General features: G+C 52.1%; 6 protein-coding genes and 1 non-coding gene across 7 annotated transcripts; 4 read left to right on the forward strand and 3 right to left on the reverse strand.

The window, feature by feature from the left end:
* Positions 1-435: 435 nt before the first annotated feature.
* On the forward strand, positions 436-528 carry QC763_0078940. The gene has a single exon. It is a non-coding gene; the product is annotated as a tRNA-Val (tRNA).
* Positions 529-795: 267 nt separating this feature from the next.
* On the forward strand, positions 796-2,543 carry QC763_502970 (uncharacterized protein). The gene is made up of 3 exons (XM_062912892.1): positions 796-1,718; positions 1,773-2,029; positions 2,093-2,543. Exons 1-3 carry the CDS (start codon positions 1,404-1,406, stop codon positions 2,436-2,438), a joined length of 918 nt encoding a protein of 305 aa, XP_062763739.1. The 5' UTR covers positions 796-1,403; the 3' UTR covers positions 2,439-2,543.
* Positions 2,544-3,386: 843 nt separating this feature from the next.
* On the forward strand, positions 3,387-6,238 carry QC763_502960 (uncharacterized protein). The gene is made up of 2 exons (XM_062912891.1): positions 3,387-5,259; positions 5,376-6,238. Exons 1-2 carry the CDS (start codon positions 4,099-4,101, stop codon positions 5,967-5,969), a joined length of 1,755 nt encoding a protein of 584 aa, XP_062763740.1. The 5' UTR covers positions 3,387-4,098; the 3' UTR covers positions 5,970-6,238.
* On the reverse strand, positions 6,223-8,131 carry QC763_502950 (uncharacterized protein). Its single transcript, XM_062912890.1, has 5 exons — positions 7,631-8,131; positions 7,521-7,567; positions 7,391-7,457; positions 7,037-7,336; positions 6,223-6,973 (listed from the first exon to the last, which is right to left on the reverse strand). The coding sequence occupies exons 1-5, from the start codon at positions 7,838-7,840 to the stop codon at positions 6,566-6,568; spliced, it is 1,032 nt and encodes a 343-aa protein (XP_062763741.1). The 5' UTR covers positions 7,841-8,131; the 3' UTR covers positions 6,223-6,565.
* An 869-nt stretch (positions 8,132-9,000) lies between these two features.
* On the forward strand, positions 9,001-10,731 carry QC763_502940 (uncharacterized protein; the record flags this gene model as incomplete). Its single annotated transcript, XM_062912889.1, has 1 exon — positions 9,001-10,731. The coding sequence occupies one exon, from the start codon at positions 9,001-9,003 to the stop codon at positions 10,729-10,731; it is 1,731 nt and encodes a 576-aa protein (XP_062763742.1).
* Positions 10,732-11,286: 555 nt separating this feature from the next.
* QC763_502930 (uncharacterized protein) lies at positions 11,287-13,139 on the reverse strand (the record flags this gene model as incomplete). Its single annotated transcript, XM_062912888.1, has 2 exons — positions 11,287-12,137; positions 12,193-13,139. 2 exons carry the CDS (start codon positions 13,137-13,139, stop codon positions 11,507-11,509), a joined length of 1,578 nt encoding a protein of 525 aa, XP_062763743.1. The 3' UTR covers positions 11,287-11,506.
* A 795-nt stretch (positions 13,140-13,934) lies between these two features.
* Positions 13,935-15,356, reverse strand: QC763_502920 (uncharacterized protein; the record flags this gene model as incomplete). The annotated part of the gene is made up of 1 exon (XM_062912887.1): positions 13,935-15,356. The coding sequence occupies one exon, from the start codon at positions 15,354-15,356 to the stop codon at positions 13,935-13,937; it is 1,422 nt and encodes a 473-aa protein (XP_062763744.1).
* Between the last annotated feature and the right edge of the window lie 6,382 nt (positions 15,357-21,738).

Raw genomic sequence — 21,738 nt, forward strand, 5'->3', positions numbered from 1 at the left:
ATACCAGACTGCCGGGTCTGTCATGGTGTCCTTTTGACCACTCATTCACGCCCACTAACACGTCCAAGCTGGGTAGAGCTTCTTGAAAGCAAATCTGCCTGGTCGCCAATCTGCGACAATATCCAAGGCTCATCACGAAGCCGACACGTCGTCGCTGAATACACAGCAGAGAGACGAAACCACGAGCTAGGTGTGTCAAAGTGGCCCTTGAGCCATATGCATGCACCCCTACATTATTCCGACCAACATGCCATGGACTGCAACACTGAATGTGCTCGTGATCATGGATCTGAGGTTACCTGGTAGAGACAAGCAACATGTCCTCTGCTCCAGTGCCATGATACCTCTGTGTCCAAATATTAGCCAAGCGACAGGGGAAAAAACCAAAAGGTTAAAGGGGGGCAAAACAAAGCAAAGGTGGGAGAAAGGCAAAATTGATCGCGGCAGGGATCGAACCTGCGATCCTCTGCGTTACAGGTGCTAAACAAGCTTGTAAAGCAGATGCCTTAACCACTGGGCCACGCAACCTTGGATGGAGATGTTAGTCAGAGCTGTGACCTACGTTGTGGGCTGGAGTGGGGTGCGGGGTATGCTTTGAGTCTACACTAGGACATGATTGATTGTATTTATGTTTTCATCCTCTTTGTGATAAAGGATGCCATCACATAACGAATTCCGGTTGCTTCAGGTTTGCTTGGGTACCTATTTATGTAACAATGTATGCCAGTAAGAAATGAATGTCATTTGCCACGCTCTTGGAAACACCTATTGGTGGTCTGGAAAGCACTTATGAGGAGAGAGCCGATTACATCACACAACACAGCGTTCTGTCTCACTGTTTCACATACATATCGGAATCCCATATCCTCGGAAATGCACGTCCCTCTGCACTCTCCAAAAGCAGGCTGTACAACAGCGGCGTTCAGCCAGCCAAGAGCCTGGGCTTTGCTCGTCAGCTCGTCGCCAAGCCCCCAAGACTCGCCTTTGACGATGCAGAACGAGAATTTCGCTGGGCGCCAAGAGTCTTGGGATCCTCATGATTACCAACAGAAGGACCTGGCCAAGGCTGGGCGAAAGAATCATCATGCACCCTCTGGTCGGGAAGAAATCTGCTTTTAAGCATTGCTCTCCCTCTTACCTCTGCTGAACCTGGGAGAAGGGACCATTCGTTCTTTCTCGACTGGTCACTATCTGGCGGCAACCTTATCACCGCCGACCACTCCCTGCCTTTGGTACAGCAGCGTCCACAACAGCACCCAGAACGACGACGATGTTATGAGATCGCCCCTCCGCTGCTTACAGGCTCGTATGACGGAGATCGCGGCTAAATAGCGTCATCCATATATCAGATCCAGGAGGACTCGCCTAGGAAGTCGACAGTCGCCGTTTTCAGTCAGAGCATCATGGACTCGCCACATCAACATCCGAGGAGAGTTGAGGACCAAGATGCAGCAATCATATACGAAAGCGACTCCGAGGCTGGCGTGTACCAACAGGGACGACGGCAACACCGAACAGACACTATAGAGCGGCAAGGAAACAGCAGACCAGATCTTTTGTTCTCCAGAAAGCTGAAGCCATGGTACACGGCCCGCACAATCTTGGGCATCTTTTGTGCCGTGCTCTCGCTTGCACTATTGGGATTGGGAATCAAACTGGCCGTCAAGTATGAGTCGGCACCGCTCATTCACGTCACTGTGGCCTTTACAGTCTTTACGGTATGTTTGTCTGTTTTGTGCTAAAAATCTCTGCACGATGCTGATCAACAACAGGCCGGGGCATCCCTCCTATGGAGCTTGTTTGAATTCATCGCCATGTGCACCCGCGCCCAGAGAAGGGGCATCTACCCCGGCGCCCACGTGGGCGTGCACATGGGTCTCTGCCTCGTGTCTGTTGCGGTGGTGGGCTACGTCGGTATCTGGGTGTCGCATGGGCAGGACAGTCGGGTCGAGGCAAGCAGGAACAGGCTGGAATACTCGCCCTTGTACCACATGGGAGTGGTGATATTGATTGTTTCATCTGTGTTGCTGTTAGTATTCCTGTCCTAGTTGTCGACATGAGCGTAGCATCAGGGGACTAACAACAGGTCTAGACTTGTTCATTTTGTTATTTCCATCCTGGCCTGCCAGGAACTGAGGCGGAAAGATGACGGGGCTGTGCACAGAACTGTTGTCACGGTTCGATATGACGGAGTCGGCCCTACAGGAACGGCGCGACCAATGGGTTACCGGACGACGCCGGAAACGATTGGTCTGCCAGCCTACACGACTAGGGACCATCGGGATGAGGCAGCAATGATTCGATCTCCACCTATTGTGATAGCCAGGGGTGATTTGGGTGTGGAAATCATTGAAACTCCCACTACGACTCAGACAGTCTTGGGGGAGACAGAGATGGACGGACCAGAGGAGAAAGCACTCAGGTCGTCAAAGCGGTAATGGTAGAGGGTTTCCTACCACACGTCAGTTATGAACGCAATGCGATATACCTAATGGCTAATCAATACATGTGTATCCTACATGATATGGGTGACTACATCAAGAAATGTGTCAACTTCTCCTGAGAATTTGCCAGTTGGGAAGTCCGGGGCAAGCTTGTCCGAAGGATTCGATAGCTGCAAGACTACGGCAGATACGGCCCGTGCATGTGGCCTTTGGCTCGCTCTCGCCATCTTTCACTTTTCCCAACACCTTGTAGTTGTTTTCTTAGCCGGCATGCAATTACATATATCCCCTTCATCATATGCCCTTTTTTGCTGTACGTATCTCAGGTTGTTAAAGTTGTGTTTGTCTTTCCCAATCATGCCGACGGGAAACTAAGGAACGCCGGGACGACGAGCGGGGGTAGGCACCAGGGTTGCATCGAGAACTGTAGGAGACTTGAGAGCTCTGAATTTGCGCTTTTGGTGCTGTCCATGAAAAGGCCAGAATATTTCTGGAGGGTTTGATCAGTTTTCCCTCTCAGGCAAAACACCAAACATCAGCATTCACATTCCTCGCAGTCAATCTCGTGGTGAAAGCAACTGGGAGCACGTGGGGGGAGGGGACACCGGGCCAGACCCTTGGGATAAAAATAAGAACTTAGCGTCATCCAAGCTCTCGGTGACATTGCGCTATCTAGCAAACGCGGGGCAAAAAAGACCTGTATCTCTCAACCTGCAACTGGAATGGTGTGTCTAAACTATGGGTAAAAGAGCCTCATTAGCATTATTTTTGTTCTTCATCGTGTTATGCTCGCGGTAGAGAATATTTTTGCCCCGGTATGGTTTGCCAAACACAGGCGGTCCCTTATGCAGTGAGATCAGATGCAACCGTGACAGTCAGCCCCTCACCAATCCCTCCCCCAACAGACAGTGCTGCTGCGCCGGCCGCCGGGGAAGAAACCGGTGAAAATTTCCTGAGGTGAGTGGCTCTGCGCCGCAGGCGATGTATGGGATTTGAATAGGGGTTTTTGTTAGATTCTCTCTCGACAACAGTTCCAGGTTACACACCTCTGGTCCACAAGATGACGAAGTTTGTCGAGTCCCTGTCAAGGCCGGAGTCAGGTTGTTTAGGACATCGTGTACACGGACACCAGTGTTACCTATTTGATCCGGGGAGTCTACATGTATTTCAAACACTTTTGTACATCAAAGAGCTCTTCATTACTCCGTAGACCTGTCCACAACCGCATCATCAACTGATACCCGGATGTCTTGAAGCGCACTGTCAGAGGCCCCCCGTCAGCGCTAGCGTCGGTCTTCAGGGCTGATGATCCATGTGGGGCATGGATGGCATGGCTGGGACCCTACGGGGCCGTTCCCGAAGACCGAACGCGCCAGGTCCGCCCATCTTCATCATTCAGGAACCAGTTAATGGGCGGGTGAAAAATAACGATTCAGACGTTGAAACAAGTCGTCGGGAGTGACCTGAGGGATACCTGACATGGGACATGCCCGGCCTACACACTACTGACTGAGGTGTCGCATGGAAGATCGCCCAGCAGAACAGGTTTGGCTGCTGGAGGGTGCCTGGTTGGAAGTGGGTGGTGCAAGGTTTCTGGCAGGTACCACCCTCCTGTCGTGCATCATTAGCGCCCGACCCTCTGGAGCAACACCCCATGAGGCCCCAATCAATCCTCAGCATTTGCGGTGCACGCAGAGCTGAAGGCCAGAATCTCGTATTTCCTCCGCTCATTTCCCACGCACGCTCTCTTTATCAGAGTGTTTCGCTGGTTCTCTGGCTTTTCTGTCTTCGTGATCCTTTTGCTTTCTCCCCTCCAACGTCCCTCTCCCAGTCCGATGTGCTGCTGAGCTGGAGATGCTGCAGCCTGTCGCCGTCTGTGTCCCGCCGCCGTCCCATCTCGATGATTTCACAACATAAATACACCGGTTCGCCCGCCAGAATGCCGTCTCGGAGGTCGTCTGTCGCGATCGCCTTCATCGCTCTTAGTTTCCTGCTGCTGCTCTACACATCGAGGAGGCTGGGCAGCTGGACGCCCTACAACGAGCCTTATCACCACGAGACCGATCCCCACAAGAGCCAACATGCGCCCCAGGGAGATGGCGCCCACGATACCAAGCCCGTACCGTCGACACAGGCCCCCGCCGTCGACCCCCTGTGCGAAGGGTTCCCCGACACCAGCAACATCCTGCTCGTCATGAAGACGGGAGCGTCCGAGTCGTTTGCGCGTGTGCCCACCCAGATGATGACCATGCTCAAGTGCCTCCCCGACTTCCTCATCTTTAGCGACATGGACCAAAACATTGGCGGACAAGAGATCCACGACAGTCTGGCCACGGTCCAGGAGGCTGCGCAGGAAGACAACTCGGACTTTGACCTGTATCGCCGACAAAAGTGGTGCGAGGTCGACCAGGAGAACTGCAACAAGCTCGGCAACCCGGCCCGGGAAGGGTGGAACCTTGACAAGTACAAGAACGTCCACATTGCTGAGAAGGCGTATAACATGCGGCCCAACTACGACTGGTATCTGTTTGTCGACGCCGACACCTACGTGCTGTGGCCCAACCTGGTCGAGTGGCTGAAGCAGCTGAAGCCGACCAAGAAGGTCTACCTGGGCAGCGTCACGCTGATCAATAACTTCAGCTTCGGACACGGAGGCTCGGGTTACATCGTCAGCAAGGCGACCATGGACGACTTCATCGGCAACAACCCGGGTGTCGGCAACCAGTACGATATGAGAGCAAAGCGCGAGTGCTGCGGCGATTACATCTTTGCCCTTGCGCTTAAGGACAAGACGGAAGTCGGGGTCCAGCAGATGGTAAGTGTCTCCCTCCCTACATTGGCATGCTTCTTCCTTGGCACGCTCGCTCGCGTGGTGTCTTGGATCCCGATCGCTTCCAGCATTCTGGGACGAGGCTAACAACTGGACTGCAGTGGCCCACCATCAACGGCGAAAAGCCCGCCACTCTTCCCTTCGGCCCATCGCATTGGTGCCACCCCATTGTCACCATGCACCACATGAACGCCGAGGAGATCAACACCTTCTGGCACTTTGAACGGAAGCGATACCACCGCCTCGCGCAGTCTGGCAAAAAGACCGAAACGCTTGTGATCCGCGACATCTTTGACGAATTCTTGGCTCCCAAACTGAACGAGACACGCGAGGATTGGGACAACAACGCCGACAATCGCTTCTACCTCGACCAATCCAACGACCGCAAGTGGGAAGACTGGATGACGAACCGCATGAAGAAGCAGGACCAGTACAACGAGCACGAGAAGAAGGCACACGAGTCGTTCGAGGCCTGTGGTGCCGCCTGCAAGAGCTTGGGCAACGAGTGCTTCATGTACAGATACAAGGATGGTGCCTGCAGTATTTCCAACTCTTTCCAGCTTGGCAAACCCCTGAAGAAGGGGGCAGACAAGGACCGGACCATGAGCGGCTGGGACGTCGAAAAGATCAAGAAGTGGGTGGCCGATCAACCGGCATGCGACAAGATCCGTTGGCCCGAGGTCAAGACCAACTAGAAGGAGGAGTTGTCATCATGGTCGCCAATGGGAGTTTCATTCCGATTCAAGGCAAAAAACACACATTCATGAGCCATCAGCTCTGGGAATTTTAGGGATAAGGACTGCTTTGGCGTTTGGGTTGGCTTTGACGGGCGCTGTGGCATACTGGGTAGGTATAATGAAGGAAGGGAAAGACAGGACAAAGGAAGAGGAGCTCTCTGGTACAGGACTCCATCAGCATCATTGAACAAAACACGACAAAAGCGGCGGGAATAGATTTTTTTGGGGGGCACTTTTACAACCAGCGGCATCTGACAAGCAAGCAGGCGAGCACGTACATTGGTCATTTTCTCTTGATAGAATTTGTTTGACGGCATCTCTCCACTTCAACAATTGTATAAATCTGCTTTGGCATATGTAGATGAATGCAACCATGTAGACAACAGTGTGTGTTTGGGTTGTTGAAACAAGTGTTGCCACTCCCTTGGATTGGGTACCATACGGCAAACCAATAATCCCGGCGTGAGACACAGATCAAGACATGTTTTATTGCCCGTCTCATTTTTATCCAGCTTCACCTTCCCTGCTCCCCCAGCCCTCGTTCACGGCTCCGACTAGATATACGGCTGCAGACTAGGCAAAACCCGATCATACGCCACACTGGACGGCGGCTCCATTGCAAACATGTAGTTTCCCCACCATGGGCCGCCTCCCCACCAAGCCCAGCCAGTCCAGACATCGTTGTTCTGCTGCAGGTAGCTCAGCATTCCTGTCAGGGCAGCAATGCAGTTGGTGTTGGCCCCGCCGGCTGTCTCTCCGAGGAAGCCCTTCTTCTTATTCTGCTTCAGCCACTCGGTAGCAGCACGGACACGTTCAGCGCCGATGGTGCGGGAAACGCAGGTTTCCGAGGTGCCGGAGCCGTCGCTGTCAAGGTACTGGTGCATTTGGTAAATAATCTTCTCGCCCGTCGAGCCGGCTGGATCACGGAGGGAGAGGAGGTTGGCTCCGTTGCCCGAGGATACCTATGGGCGAGTATGGTTAGTGCCAAGACTGACAATGAAAAGGGGCAAAATAGGGGGCGTCACCCAGGTCCAAGCGCCAGTCCAAGAGTTTCCTTCGACCATGATGTACTGAGCCGTCGCTCCCGTGGCACGGATGGCGTCGATAGCAGCTTGGTTGAGGTGGCGGACTAGATCATCAGCCATGTCGTGATACTCGTTGTTGGTGTCAAAGATGACCTTGTCGTTGTTGACGAAGAGCTTGGCAATGGTGGTCCACCAAGCCGCGAAGCCAGCTACATCGGTTATGACATTGTTGTAGTAGCGGCCAAAGTTGTGGGGGTCAATGATGGCATAGGCGCCTTTGCTGGTGACATAGTTGACGATCTGGAGCTTAATTAGCGACCTATCAAGAACAGGACACGTTCACTGGGAAACTACATCAGTCAGGCCGCTGGCATAAGTGGCATCAAGTGGGCCATCAAGCCTGTTGGGAACAATGCGTTCCCTGACAAGGTGTCAGCGCTTTTGACTGGAGTACGTTATGTTGAATGTGCCAAGGTCCACTCACATCATGAAAGCAATGCGGAAAGTGTTGAATCCCTTGCCCATCAAGGCCTATCCCGTATCATCAGTTTTAGAAGCTACACAAGCAATCTGCCGTGTCGGATCAAGACTTACATCGATACTCGACCTCACCGGCCAGGTGTAGTGTTTTCCAAGCTGGCCAGGCAGAGTATCTTTTCCGAACTCAGCACCGGATTGGTTGACGCCAACGAACTGGAACTTAGTTGCCCGCTTGGTCGGGGCATCACAGACTGGCGCCGGAGCCGGGGCCGCCAGCGCTGACCCGACGGCAGCGGCGCCGAGAAGAAAATTGAGAAGCTTCATGGCGAACTCTCACACGATGATGGAGTGACAAGTTCAACATAACACCAACACGGCAGACTCATTTTTATACCAATAGTCAATATTTCCATTCAGTCTTGACGACTGCAATCAAAACATCACCAGACCACCGGAAATACCCCCTCCGCCCTCGCGATGAGAAAATAAAGTAAAGTTGATTAGGAGCTCTGCGCTGCTCAGATTTCCCTGAAACATTACGCCACGAGCGAGGCTCATATTCAGGCATGTCGGCGAGCACATAATTCGCGAGTGAAAGAGGCTCCAATCGGCGCCTTGGGAGGTATCTCGTCACCAAGATGCCGATGCAGACTTGCCAACAGCCGGGAATCGTCGTTGGAGAGTCTGTGGGGTTGACACTCTGCTCAAGGCCCGAATGGGGCTGCTTCCTCCGCCCTCCTCGAATCAGCCGTGAGAGCGCCATCGAGGGGATGGTCACAAGAAACAGATCAGATGGGCCGTTGAGCTCGTAGTGGATATTCTCACTTTAGCAAATTCAATAACAAGATTGACTCGCGATAAATTAGAGACTGGAACGACAAAACGTTGACCACCTAAAGATCGATGATACAGATTACCTTAGTTAGGTAGGTACTTGAGGCTCGGTCCAAGTCATCAGACAAGGCTGCGATGTTTTTGCCTGTAAGGGAGGCTACTATTTCCGCCTGACTGGTATCTACCTTAGTCAGGTAGTAGGCGCCGATGTCATTCAGGTAGGTCAGATGATGGGGTACACTGTAGCGAAATCGTAGCCCTTTGCCTAGCGATCGCCTAGATACAACAATGACCGGTATGGCAAAGCGCCGCAAATTAGCATTGCTATAGTTGCACTAGTTTCCTTGGCGACACACAAGCCGTTGAAAATGCCGATCTAGATACAGGGCCGGGAGTAATCCGGCAACCGGAACAGGGGGGCAGAGCCGGCCCGCATGACCTCTGCCTTAACACCGATTTGAGCCGAATGTTTCGACCCCCTTTCCCCTCGTGGTTGGTGGGCATGTTGGTGTTACACTCTCTCCAAATCCTCATCAACTCGGCCAGCTGATCGACCGATTCGCGTTGAAATTTAGGACGGTACAATCGGACGTCAAGCCGCCCGGCAACGCTCTTAGCAACTGAACTCACCGGAGAAAAGTGGAGAGCAGATGGCCGGACTCCGGGTCATTCCGGGATGCAGACGAGGCTTGCACTTTGGAGGTACCTGTGGACGGAGGGTGACCTTGCAGACAACACGACAGTTAAGGCCACTAGGGCAGCCAGGAAGCAGCCGCCGACCATATTCTGCCACCACAGCATCAACACCGAATGGAAGAGGATGGGGCCGCAACGCATTCATTACCTCGGGGGCACTGAGTCTCGTTGGATTCGGAGCAGGTGTCATGTTCGGCAAGGGATACTATGAATTAATGCAACCAAAGGCTGAATGGGTTTTGAACACGCCGAATATCCCCAAGGCTATCACGTATGCCAACCGATTCGAGATGCTGCATGCTGCCGAGGAGATTGCCCGACTGATAGGCCAAGATTGTGTCAGTTACGACTCTGATGTGTTGGAACATCACGGACACTCTGACTGGTCTACTTCCAACTCCTCAGAAAGAGCCGTCGCCGTAGTCTATCCTCGGACGACAGAGGATGTGTCTACCATCGCCCGGATATGCAGCAAACGCAAAGTCCCCATGATCCCTTTTGGAGCTGGCTCGTCGGTTGAGGGCAACTTCAGCCAGCCTTATTCAGGAATCTGCATCGACTTCACCAATATGAATAAGGTGATATCGTTCCACCCGGAAGACATGGACGTGGTAGTCCAGCCAGGAGTAAACTGGGTCGATCTCAACAACAAGATTGCCCACACCAACCTCTTCGCGCCGATGGACCCCTCCCCCACAGCCACCGTCGGTGGCATGGTCTCAACTAACTGTTCTGGCACCAATGCCTTCCGCTACGGAACCATGAAAGACTGGGTCCTCAACCTCACCGTTGTCCTGCCTGACGGCCAAACCGTCAAGACCCGTCGACGACCAAGAAAGACCTCGGCGGGGTACAATCTCACCTCGTTATTCGTCGGTGCAGAAGGGACTCTGGGCATTGTGACAGAAATCACCCTCAAACTCGCCCCTATACCGCAAGACACCTCCGTCGCCGTGATCCCCTTCCCCAGCATCAACGACGCCGCCGCAGCCGCCACCTTGCTCATCCGATCTGGCATCTCCGGCCTTGCCGCTCTCGAAATCATGGACGACGCCCAGATGGCCATCCTCAACAAGCACGGTAGCGCCACCGTCCGCCAACGCCGCTGGCAGGAGAAGACCACCCTGTTTATCAAATTCTCCGGCACCACCGAAGCAATCAAATCCGACATTTCACGCGTCTCATCCCTCGTGGCACCTTTCAGTGCTCACCAGCCCATTTTTGCCAGATCGAAAAAGGAGGAAGCCAATCTCTGGGCTGCGCGCAAAGAAGCCTTGTTCACCATGGTTAATATCCGCCCCGAGGGAACAGAGATGTGGTCCACCGACGTTGCGGTGCCCATCTCGCGGCTTGCCGAGATCATCACCTGGTCCAAAGAGGAGTGTTCCAAGCTGGGCATTTTTGCCAGCGTCATTGGACATGTGGGGGATGGCAACTTTCATGTGGCTATGATGTATGACCCGAGGAATGCAGGGCAAAAGGAGGCAGTGGGGAAGACGGTCAAAGAGATGATGAGGAGGGCATTGGAGATGGAGGGGACCGTGTCGGGGGAGCATGCTATTGGGATTGGCAAGAAGGGTAGCCTCAGGGACGAGTTGGGGGTGGAAACGATTGGGTTGATGAGGGCGTTGAAGAGGGCTGTGGATCCCGATTGGATTATGAACCCAGGGAAGGTGTTTGACTAGCGTTGTTCTTTATCTCGCTCATATATATTAGGTAGTGGTATTTTTGGTTGAGTAGGTAGACACTGTTCAACACCCAAAGCTCGGGTATCATCGCGAAATGCCATATTCATTATCTACGCCCTGCCCTTAGTTGCCCAATGACCTCCTCTCCTACAAACACCGCCACAGTTCCGATCAAGACCCAGGCCCCGACATACCAAGCCCAGTCACCCACCACACCAAACACCAAGCCCCAGATCAAACCATCGAATACGCACGACGCAAAGCTCTGGCTCACTGCACCAGGACACACCTCAACCACAGACCGGCCGAACAGCAGCTGTTTTGCTTGCCAGAGCCCTATGATGGCCCTCCAGATTGCATACAGCGTAAAAACTGCCCAAACAGCATCTCGAAAAGTGATGAAAGAGGGATTTTGGATTTTGAATGAGACTTCGTATAGGATCGGGCTGAAACAGGTTTGCCGCCGTGGTTGACGTTTGTGGACATAGTCCGGGTTGGGTTGGAATTTGACCGGCGGCATTGATACTTGGTGGTATAAATGTGTTGGTGAATGTAATACATTGGTAAAAACTTTATTAGGGATGGGTAGCAAATCACATGGGAGTTCGGGTTCTTTCTATTAAATGCTGCCTGGGGGAACCACGCAATCCAGGAGACGTGCCAAGAGTCGAATGGCCATCGAGACCCGCAAAGGTGGTACTAAGTTATCGAACATCCATCCTAGCTACAACCAGACGCGCAATCTAATTATTGTCTTTCAGGTCATGGTCAACTAAGCCTTGTTTTCGCCATCGCGCGTGACAGTCTCAGCCAAACCAGGCTGCTCCCCCTTTTCTTTTCTAGCAATGACAGCCTCGATCTCGGCAGCCAAGCGAGACTCGCCCTTTCTGGTGTTCCACGGACGTGGCCCGTCCTTAGAGAACATGACCTCAATCTCCTCCAACGTCTTACCGCAGGTCTCTGGGTAAAACACCCAGAACCAGATCGCCGCGGCAACGCACAAGGCGCCAAATATGATAAAGAGCTTCCAGGTAATGTTGACAAAAGCTGGTGGCGTGAACATGCCCAAGGCAAAGTTGAAGACCCAGTTGGACAGAGCCGCCATCGACATGCCTGTGGCACGGGTGCCGAGGGACCACACTTCAGCAGCGTAGATCCAGCATACTGGAGCCAGCGTAAGGGCGTACACCACGATCAGGAGATACGAGAAGGTGATGACAGTGTTGGCCGGGGCGCCCGAGTGAACAGCAATGACAATGTTGGCATTCGGGGGGTTGCCAACTCCACCAGGAACGTCGGTGTGGTTGCCACCCATGACACCGCCGATGACGAAGTGGCAGAAGCCCATGCCAAGAGCTCCCCAGACAAGGAGAGTGCGACGGCCAGTCTTGTCAATGAAAAGCCTGTGAAGAAGTGTCAGTCTTTGGGTTGTTGCCGACCAAACGAGAAAGTACTTACCACATGACACCTGTAAAGATGATGAAGACGGCATACTGAATACCCGAAGTAACCATGGCCACATCGCCCTCCAACCCGGCCATCTGGGCGATATATGTCAGGTAATACACAATGACATTGGCACCAGCCAGTTGCTGCCACGCCTGTACCGTCATTCCCGCCATGGTCCTCTTCCACATTCCATTCTTGAAAAACTTCCTCCACCCCTTTCCAGCCTCCCTCTCCGCATTCATGACTGTGACAATCTCTTCCCACTCGGCAATCACCCTCGGATCCTCAATATTGCCATCCGCCTGGATGTTTGCCAGCGTCCGGATCGCTTCTTCATCCCTCCCCACTTTGGCCAACCATCTGGGGGACCGGGGCAGAAAGGGCAGCCCAATCATGAGGAGAACGCAAGGAATAAACTGCGTCCCCCACGCCGTCCGGAAGCTTGCCGTCCCCGGGATACTCGCACACGCATAGCCGATAAAGTACATGATCAAAATGCCAAACTCGATGGCGAGCTGCTGGATAATGACCAGACTCCCTCTCTTTTCCGCTTTGGCGATCTCAGCCAGGTACACGGGCACCTGAGCGGACGTGATACCAACCGTGAATCCGTTGAACACTCTGCCCACGATCAGCTGGCCGACGTTTTGGCAGGCCACCTGCACAGATGTCCCAATGAGCCAGAATAAGCACGCAAACATGATGGAGTCCCTCCGGCCAATCTTGTCCGAGATGGGGCCTGCAACGGCAGAGCCAAGGACGGAGCCGGCGGCGAGGGCGGAACCGATGGCACCTTGGATGACGCCCGAGGGATTGTTGAAGTAGGTGATGTACTGGTTCGTGACGACGATGGCCGACATGGACGAGATGTCGAAGCCGAAAAGGGCACCGCCCAGGGTGGCGATGATGGCCACGAGGTGGACATTGTAGATAGTGGGGAGCTTCATCTTGGGCATCCTGTCTAGGTGTCTGAGCCCCTTGGGTGCTGCTGATGGTGACACACAAGAGCTCAGGTGGGAATAAGCTTAAATAAATGGAGGAACCACCAGGCTGGTCGATGGGAGCAGAGGAGGAAATTCTTGACGTTATCTATCTCGCCTCACCATATGGAGGTCTGGATCGGCCGACCAATATTACCCTTTGCATCCTCGCATCCTCGCATCCTGCGTGAGGGGAGAGACATACAACCGTAGACGCGAGCCAATGCGGTCAGGCCGCTGCGACCAGGAAGAGGCATGGTTGATACAAGCAAGTTGAGCCGTTCTGGATGTTACCCTGATGGTCGTGCGTGCCTGTGGTCCAGGAAGCGTCAAGATGGTGGTGGAGCGAGGGAGGTTGGAGGAAATGACGGATCCCGCCAATCATGGGCCGGACCGTTGCGACGCAGCGGAAGTATGCCGTGGCATACCGTTGAGACTGTGACCGTCGATGCACCGGGTTCCGCAGCCGTGATAGGCGCGCTTCTGACCCATGCTCGGATGAATGTAGCATTGACGAGCAGGTCACTACCGCCTTCGGCAGTTTTATCGACGATACCTGACTTGCTGTCGATCGGTGGATGTGTCTCCAGGAATTTTCCCCGGCTTTTTTACCCCAACTTTTAGGTGGAGAGGCGGGGGCCTGATCACGGCGTGTTCAGTGTTTACTGTGTGGAGATGGAATGTGCCAAACCGGCGTCATATTTTCTGATCAGACATGGCAGCTGGCTGCCATTTTCCCGCACTACAAGATCCATCCGTCTACCAACATGATCAAGCGGCAGTGATGTACTGGCTGTGCGCCCGAATCCGGTTGCCATACTTGTACAACACCCACGGCACTGGAACCAACACAACGGAGATGAATCCCAACAAACTGCTGGCCCATCCGGTACCCAAAGACGAGAATAGCTGCACGGTAAACAGAGGGAAGGCACCTCCAAAGGCATACCTCAACAAACTGTTGGCACTGAGCGCACTCGCGCCGTGCAGCGAGCCATACGAGTTCATGATATACAGGGCACCGCTGCTGTACACCATGATGTTTCCCACAGCAAAGGGCACTGCGGCCACGACAGGGCTCGCCCAGTGTGCGCCTGCGTTGGCGGACCACCCGAACCAAAACAAACTGGCTGGATTGAGGGCACTGCCCACCATGGCGCCGTAGAGACGGTGCTCAGGTGGCACTTTGCCAACCCCATACTTGGTCTCCAATGCGGGATACGTGCGACGGTCAATGTAGACAACCCCAACGAACCCTACTACGCACCCCAGCGCGATGGAGAGAAACGTGAGGCCTTGCTGGCCCGGGGTGAAGTTGTAGTGGCCGCCAGGGCCAAAGATGTAGGGAAATGCGGCAAAGAAGCTGTAGAAAACGGCAAAGTTGAAGGCCATGTAGATGGTCATGAAGAGCACGATGGACTCGACAAAGAGCACCTTGAACGGCTTGAGAAGAATACGCTGGAGGATGGCGCGGGATGGCGGAGCGACCTTGGAGGACCGCGTGGGTGTTTTCTCGTTTCGCGTGCGCTTCTCCAGAATGATCTTTTTGTAGGTTTCGGACTGCGGAAGGGCGTACAGGTAGTTGAAGACGATCATGAAGAGGATAACCCATTGAAGCCATCGCCATCCCTTGGCCTCGATCAGGTAGCCGCCGACAACAGGCCCAAAGGCCGGCCCCAGAAAAGGCGAAACAAAGTAAAAAGGATACACGACGCCGGCGAGGGTGGGCCGCCAGAGATCGGCATTGGTGCCGCCGCCCACCGACACCACGGCACTGCCAAAGAAGCCAGCAAAGGTGCGGCAGACAATCAGAGTGACAAAGTTGGGAGCCAGTCCAGAGCCCAGGGTGAACAGGCCAAAGATGGGAACTGTCGTCAAATAGACGATCCTGCGGCCGTAGTTCTCGCTGACAGGGGCAGCAATGATGGCGCCGAGACCAAGGGCCCAGAGGAAGAGGGAGAGGCCGAGCAATGATTCGGTGCGGGACACGTTGAACTGCTGTGATATGTCGTTGGTACCCGAGGTGTAGACCGAGGAGGCAAAAGAGACGTTGACGCAGAGGAGGGCCGGAATGCTCGTCATGTAGAGGCGCTTCCACAGAGGCCAGTTGTAGGGACAGTCGGCATCATCAGGGCCTGTCCAGTCCAGGTCAACCAAGTCGCGTGCCTGAGGCGCTCGGGAGGGGAGAGTCATGGCGGTCGAGCGTAAAGGTGAGTGCCCTGGTGATGTGAGCAGTCCATGTTACCCACCTCACATCACATACCTGTCGACGATGATTCATCCTGTCGGTTATTCCCGTTGCGTGCCCGGGTGTTGTTGGTTGACTGTCGACGTTCCCTGACGGAAGCTTGGCTTGATGCTGCTTGTGGGGACTCGGACGAGGGAGGAGCTTTGACCACTACGAAAGACCAAGTTGTTGCACGTGACAGCGCATGATCCATGCCAACTTGGAAGGATCCTGGAAAGTCACTCACCCTCTTCCTCCCTCATCCTCACCACTGGTGACAATGAACAATGGCCGACCTCACAGCTGTCCCGGGCGAACTGCCCAGAATGATATGCCATGAGCTCGACGAGCCGTCTGACGATTCAACCTCCATCGAAACATGACTCGGTTAGGGTTATTACCCACCGGAAGGAAGTCGGGTAAATATCACGTGCCCCCGCGAAGGTTTCGCGAAGAGGGCTGTTTACACAATACACTTCAGCCTTGCTGTGCTGTTTGTCGTGGCAGCTCTCCAGCATCAACAACAATGGCTACCTTCATGAGCCTGCTGAACGAGACCTTTGTCCAGGATTTGCAACGAGGTGCGCGATTTCGAAACCCTCGCCGATGTCCTCAACACTCTGCGCCTTGTCCCGTACCGCCCGCCGCCTCGCCATCGTCGCTGAAAGGCCCCTGTACGAAGTCGGAATAGAGAAGTTCAAGGCTCTTCCCCTGGCATGAGCTGCCCACACCGGCCACACCGGCACTAGGCGCAAGGCGCTCGAATACAGCGCTGATCCCAATGCCTGCTTCCAACTCTACTACTTATCTAGAACACTAAGTACACCACGGGGTTACGTTTTTAATCTTTTAATTAATCTATTTATAAATATCTCCGGAAAAACTAAATCGTTTAAAACTTCGTCCCGCTGCCCTACAATCCGGAAATTACTACGAGAGTTCGGCTTTGTATTCAGGATATTATCGATTGTTTTATAGTCTTTAAAAGTACTTTCTAAATCTATAATTATAAGTAATGTTAAAATACAGCTTTTATTTGTGGATTTTACAGTGTATCTGAGCCCTGTATATTACAGGGCCTTAGAGGCAATATAATAGCTTAAATCAGCAGTGTTTAGGGACTATAGTACCGGAACGGAAGCTCGGCCTCTAGAAGCAATTTAAGGTTACGGAAAGCCGAGCGCTAAGGCCGGTACTTTATAGTAGTTAAACGGTAGCGTAATTAACGGGCGTTCGAGCTCGGAAACAGGCGTTTAGGCCCGGGAACGGAGTTATGTCACAGTCAAACCAACAGCGGGCCACGCCACATGTGGGACGCGGGGCGCCCAGCCAATCATTAAGGAAGTCAGGGGACGGCCAATCAGGCATGGACAGAAGTGCTACGGTGCCAAGGCTCACGAGCAGTCTGCAGGATGCAAAGTGCTAGGGGTGATCAGAGGTATAGCACGACGAGCACATTGCAGGATGCAATGTGCTAGGAGTGATCGAGGCCGTAGCAGGGCGAGCACCTCAGAGTTCCAAGGTCTATATATACGGAGGAACTGGCTGGCGTAGATAGACAGTTCCGCAGTATGCAATTCAAGTTGTATTCACGGTATCTAGTGTTTACATCGAGACATTTTATTGTGCACTATTTAGCTGCACCGAACCAGGATTATTCAGAAGTGCCTTCAACCGATATCCCTTTCAGAGGTTCTGGATAGGGGTTCGTCACAAGTTACCCTTAGGGAATAAGTAAAAGGCCGATAGCCTATAAGACCTTTATCTTATACCCTATTCGCTATTAGTTTGGAGTGCGGCTACAGGCCTAAGGGTTTAAGTAAAGAAGTGGGGCTCTCGGAGGATTCGGGGGTTCAGGAGTTATATATATAAACGGTCTGCTTCGGACATTCTATTTTAGATAGGACATCGACTTTTATTTCTTTATATTTTTGTGCCTTGCACGCGTGCAGGCAATTTTGGCCCTCTAATCAGGCCGATTAAGTGCTTATTATGTGGTCTGCGAGCCCATAAAGTCTTTTCTTTGTCCTACGTAGAGTGCGGCCTGCGAGCGAGCTACTATCACGGAGATACGTTTATTTATATACCCTGTTGAGGGTATATTTATAGTGTTGTGGTTGGTTTATATGTTTTCTCACTATTTTACTATAATATTTTTTAATCTATAAGGTTTAAATTAATATATTAGTTTACTATTAAAATAGTAAGAAAATATATAAACTAACTACAACACTATAAATATACCTTTAATAGGGTATATAAATAAACGCACCTCCGTAATAGTAGCTCGCTCGCAGGCCGCACTCCACGTAGGACAAAGAGAAGACTCTATGGGCTCGCAGACCACATAATAAGCACCTGATCGGCCTGATTAAAGGGCCAGAATTGCCTGCACGCGTGCAAGGCATAAAAATATAAAGAAATAAAAGTCGATGTACTGTTTAAAATAGAATGTCCGAAGCAGACCGCTTATATATATAACCTTTGAACCTCCGAATCCTCCGAGAGCCCTACTTCTTTACTTAGACCCTTAGGCCTGTGGCCGCACCCCAAACCACTATACCTAGTAGTACCTTATAAGCCTATATTATAATAATTCTCTTCTATATATTATAAAGCGCTGCCCCTATAATCTACTTTCTTTTAGTGCCACAGCAACGGTCGAATATTACAGTCAAAGTTTTCTTTGCTTTTAGTATACTACGTCGATAGCTATTTAAGCCTATATTTACAGGCCTTAATAGCACTTATTTTAATAGTTACTTTTAATACTTATAAATATTTTTTATTATATTAAAATTTATAAGGTTAAATAACGTTAAAAATAGTTTTAATTAGCAGTTTAAATTATAGAAAATTCGAGATATTTAGTATGAAATTTTATATATTTAAAAGCCTAAAAATAAATAAATATATAATTCTTATATTATAAATTAGTTTTATATTTTAAATATATTAAAAAGTTATTATTAGTTTTTACGAGAGCTATTAGTTATAATTTATTAAAAGAGGTGCTATTAAGGCCTGTAAATATAGGCTTAAATAGCTATCGGCGCAGTATACTAAGAGCGAAGACGACTTTAACTACAGCATTTAACAGTTGCCATAGCACTAAAGGAAGGAGGATTATAAGGGCGGCGCCCTATAATATATAAAAGAAAATCACTGTAATATAAGCTTGTAAGGCACTAATAAGTGTGGTAAACTAATATATTAATTAAACCTTATAGACTAAAAAATACCACAGTGGATAAGGTGTGAGGCAAAGGTCTTATAGGCTATCGGCCTTTTACTTATTCCCTAAAGGTAACTCCGTTCCCAGGCCTAAACGCCCGCTAAGTGCGCTATCCAAATATAAGGTTAGGAGCTACGTTACAGGCCACGTTGCCGCTACTATTTGACCACTGCAGGGCACCAGCCTTAGCGCTCGGCTTTCTGGGACCTCGGATTGCTTCCGGAGGCCGAGCTTCCGTTCCGGTACTATAGTCCCTAAACACTACTAATTTAAGTCATTGTATTGCCTCTGAGGCCCTGTAATATATAGGGCTCAGATACACTGTAAAATCCACAAACAAAAGCTGTATTTTAACATAATCCTTAATATTTAAATTAAAACGATTCCGAAAACGGTTTTTATTATTTTTGCTTTACCGCTTTAGTAATTAACGAAATTCTGTCACGGCTTGACACCTAGTGGGGCGGAGAGCGCACCACGGACCAATCGTTAATGCATAAGCAAGGACCAATCAGGACAGGATCAGTGGGATCAAGGATCGATCCAGAAGAGCCAACTCCAGAGGTAACAGTATCGATAGGATCGAGGGTCGAGTCAATCGATCCAGAACAGTGCCAGGCTTGGCGCGAGGACTATATATACGGAGGAACTGGCTGGCGTAGATAGACAGTTCCGCAGTATGCAATTTAAGTTGTATTCACGGTATCTAGTGTTTACATCGAGACATCTTGTTGTGCACTGTTTAGCTGCACCGAACCAGGATTATTCAGAAGTGCCTTCAACCGATATCCCTTTCAGAGGTTCTGGATAGGGGTTCGTCACACGTTGCATACTCACTTCAACTCTGTCACGGATAAGTTGAAGGCGTCTTTTCACCACCATGGCCGGACCTGAGAACGTTCAGATGGGAGGCGTCCCGCCTAGCCCAGGCGCCGAGGGACCTTCCGCCAGACCTGTGCCCTCTACCGCAGAGCAGGTCATCAAGCGTCTCAAAGAGCTCGAGGACGAGGCTCAACAGACCCGGGAGCAGATTTTCGCTATCTCGGCTGCGTCCAAGTCGACCATTAAGCTTCCGGTACCGGAGCGCTATGGAGGAGAAAAGGCAGAGCTTGGAGGGTTCTTAATCCAGCTCAAGACCTATTTTCGTCAGTACCCAGACCAGTTCACCAACGAAGAGTCGAAGGTGATCTTCGCGGCCACCAGGCTCAAGGACAGGGCTCTCGCATGGTTCGAGCCTATCCTCGACGACTATTACGAGCAGGAGCCGGAGGATCAGGAGAAGATCACCGTGGAATGCTTCGAGAGCTATCGTGCCTTTGAGGCTAAGCTTAAGGAGGTGTTTGGGGAGTACGATGAGGCAAGGCGCGCGCAGGGTAGACTCTTGAGTCTACGCCAGACGCGCTCGGCAGCCGACTACGCGGCTCAGTTCAAGATCGATAGCCTGCGTAGCGCTATTAACGATGAAGGGTTGATGCAGCTTTTCTACCATGGCCTTAAGGATGAGGTGAAGGACGAGTTGTATAAGGAGATAAGGCCCGACACTATCGACAAGTATATCGCTATGGCTATACGGATCGACGATCGGCAGTTCGAATATCGTATGGAGAAGAAAGGAGGTAACGGCAGGGGTAGCTACGGTAATAGCTACAGGGGACACTTCAACGGTAACCGCTCCAACGATAGGCGTAAGCGGAGACACCCCAGCACTAGCTACTCCGGCACTACACACTCGGGACCGATGGACGTCGATGCCATACAGCAGCAGAGGCCGCAAGGCCGAGGCCAGGGCAGAGACAACCTCAAGTGTTTCAACTGCGGCAAGGCAGGACACTTCAAGAAGGACTGTAGGGCACCCAAACGGCTCGGATGGAAAAAGGAGATCGCATCAACCACCACATCGAAGGGACCGAGGGTTGTGGAGGTAGCAGCCATCGGGTATCAACAAGGCGGAGCGGCAAGCTCCGAGGAAGACTCCAACTGGCACGCCAGACAGGAAGATATAGAGTTCCAGGAAGTAAAGGAAACACTGGAAAGGCTGAAGGCGGAGCACGAGGAAGGAGATCTCCAGATACAGGCCTTGCGGGATCAGATGGCACAGATCACTGCGGAAGTCACCACGGAGGTCGCCAAGGACGAGGGTCTCGCGCAAGGACCTACCAGGTGGACGATACCAGAGAGACAGTATGGCAAGCACGGAATCACTGTCTCACAGGATACATCACAGCCTGTAAAGCTCTTATACAAGAGCTGGGAAGAGTACTGGAAAGGCAGGAAGGTCGCCAGTATCGGGATCGCGAAGTTGTCAGGAGATACACCAACACCCACATGGTACACACCCTGTGAGGGGATACGGCACAGCTTCATCCCAGGCATCCGGAGCATCGGAGAGTACCTTGGTTCCAGTGTATTACACACGGATGTGTGGAGCACCACCAGAGCAAGTCGCTATACGGCCACTGGCCGGTACGCAAGGTGGGCAAGGAGGGCAAGCCACAGCCAGTCAGAAGGACTATGGCCCGGTGGGAAAAAGCCCAACAGGAGGACCTAAACGACTACGTCTTATGGAAGGTTCAGGACCCAGTTAAACTGAAGGATGGCCTTCAGGTGATACAGATCGCACCAAGGCATGCGAGGTGCTGCGTCGAATACGCAGACGGTTGGAACACAGACGATAGTGTGCGCTCGTGGGAGGAAGTGGTACTGGGATGGTGCCAAAGCCCAGACTGCGCTATACATCTGCGAGAGAAGGTTAAGCGATATCATTAAACTAAGACGCCCAAGATTAAACAGAAGAACCGCTATCGAGCGTGGATGCGAGTGAATGCCAGAGACGGAAGATGGGAGGAAGCCAGGCGGGCATGGTTGAAAGACTTCGTGTTGCTGGTCAACCCGGAGCAGGAGGACGCTCTTGAACGACACAACCGCTTGGGAAACGACTCGCGGCCCTTCGCGGGGGCCGTCAACCTCTAACGGACCACGAACGGCATTTTCGAAAGCATCGGCGTAAGGCGAAGGTGTGGGACAACGACCCGGCGCTCGTCAGCGAGGTCGCTGCCGCACAGGGAGGAGGCAAGAAAGACAAACGCCTCTGGGTTACTGCACGATGGAGGGAT

Source organism: Podospora pseudopauciseta (assembly GCF_035222475.1).
Source record: "Podospora pseudopauciseta strain CBS 411.78 chromosome 5 map unlocalized CBS411.78m_5.2, whole genome shotgun sequence".
Classification (NCBI taxonomy): domain Eukaryota; kingdom Fungi; phylum Ascomycota; class Sordariomycetes; order Sordariales; family Podosporaceae; genus Podospora; species Podospora pseudopauciseta.

Bases quoted from the DNA above. Each gene is read 5' to 3' on its own strand.
- QC763_502970 (XM_062912892.1), top strand. From the start codon at position 1,404: ATGGACTCGCCACATCAACATCCGAGGAGAGTTGAGGACCAAGATGCA. The intron at 1,719-1,772 runs GTATGTTTGTCT...GATCAACAACAG, and splicing joins TGGCCTTTACAGTCTTTACG to GCCGGGGCATCCCTCCTATG. The intron at 2,030-2,092 runs GTTAGTATTCCT...CAACAGGTCTAG, and splicing joins ATTGTTTCATCTGTGTTGCT to ACTTGTTCATTTTGTTATTT.
- QC763_502960 (XM_062912891.1), top strand. From the start codon at position 4,099: ATGAGGCCCCAATCAATCCTCAGCATTTGCGGTGCACGCAGAGCTGAA. The intron at 5,260-5,375 runs GTAAGTGTCTCC...ACTGGACTGCAG, and splicing joins AAGTCGGGGTCCAGCAGATG to TGGCCCACCATCAACGGCGA.
- QC763_502950 (XM_062912890.1), bottom strand. From the start codon at position 7,840: ATGAAGCTTCTCAATTTTCTTCTCGGCGCCGCTGCCGTCGGGTCAGCG. The intron at 7,458-7,520 runs GTGAGTGGACCT...ACACCTTGTCAG, and splicing joins TTCCGCATTGCTTTCATGAT to GGAACGCATTGTTCCCAACA. The intron at 6,974-7,036 runs GTGACGCCCCCT...ACTCGCCCATAG, and splicing joins GGACTGGCGCTTGGACCTGG to GTATCCTCGGGCAACGGAGC.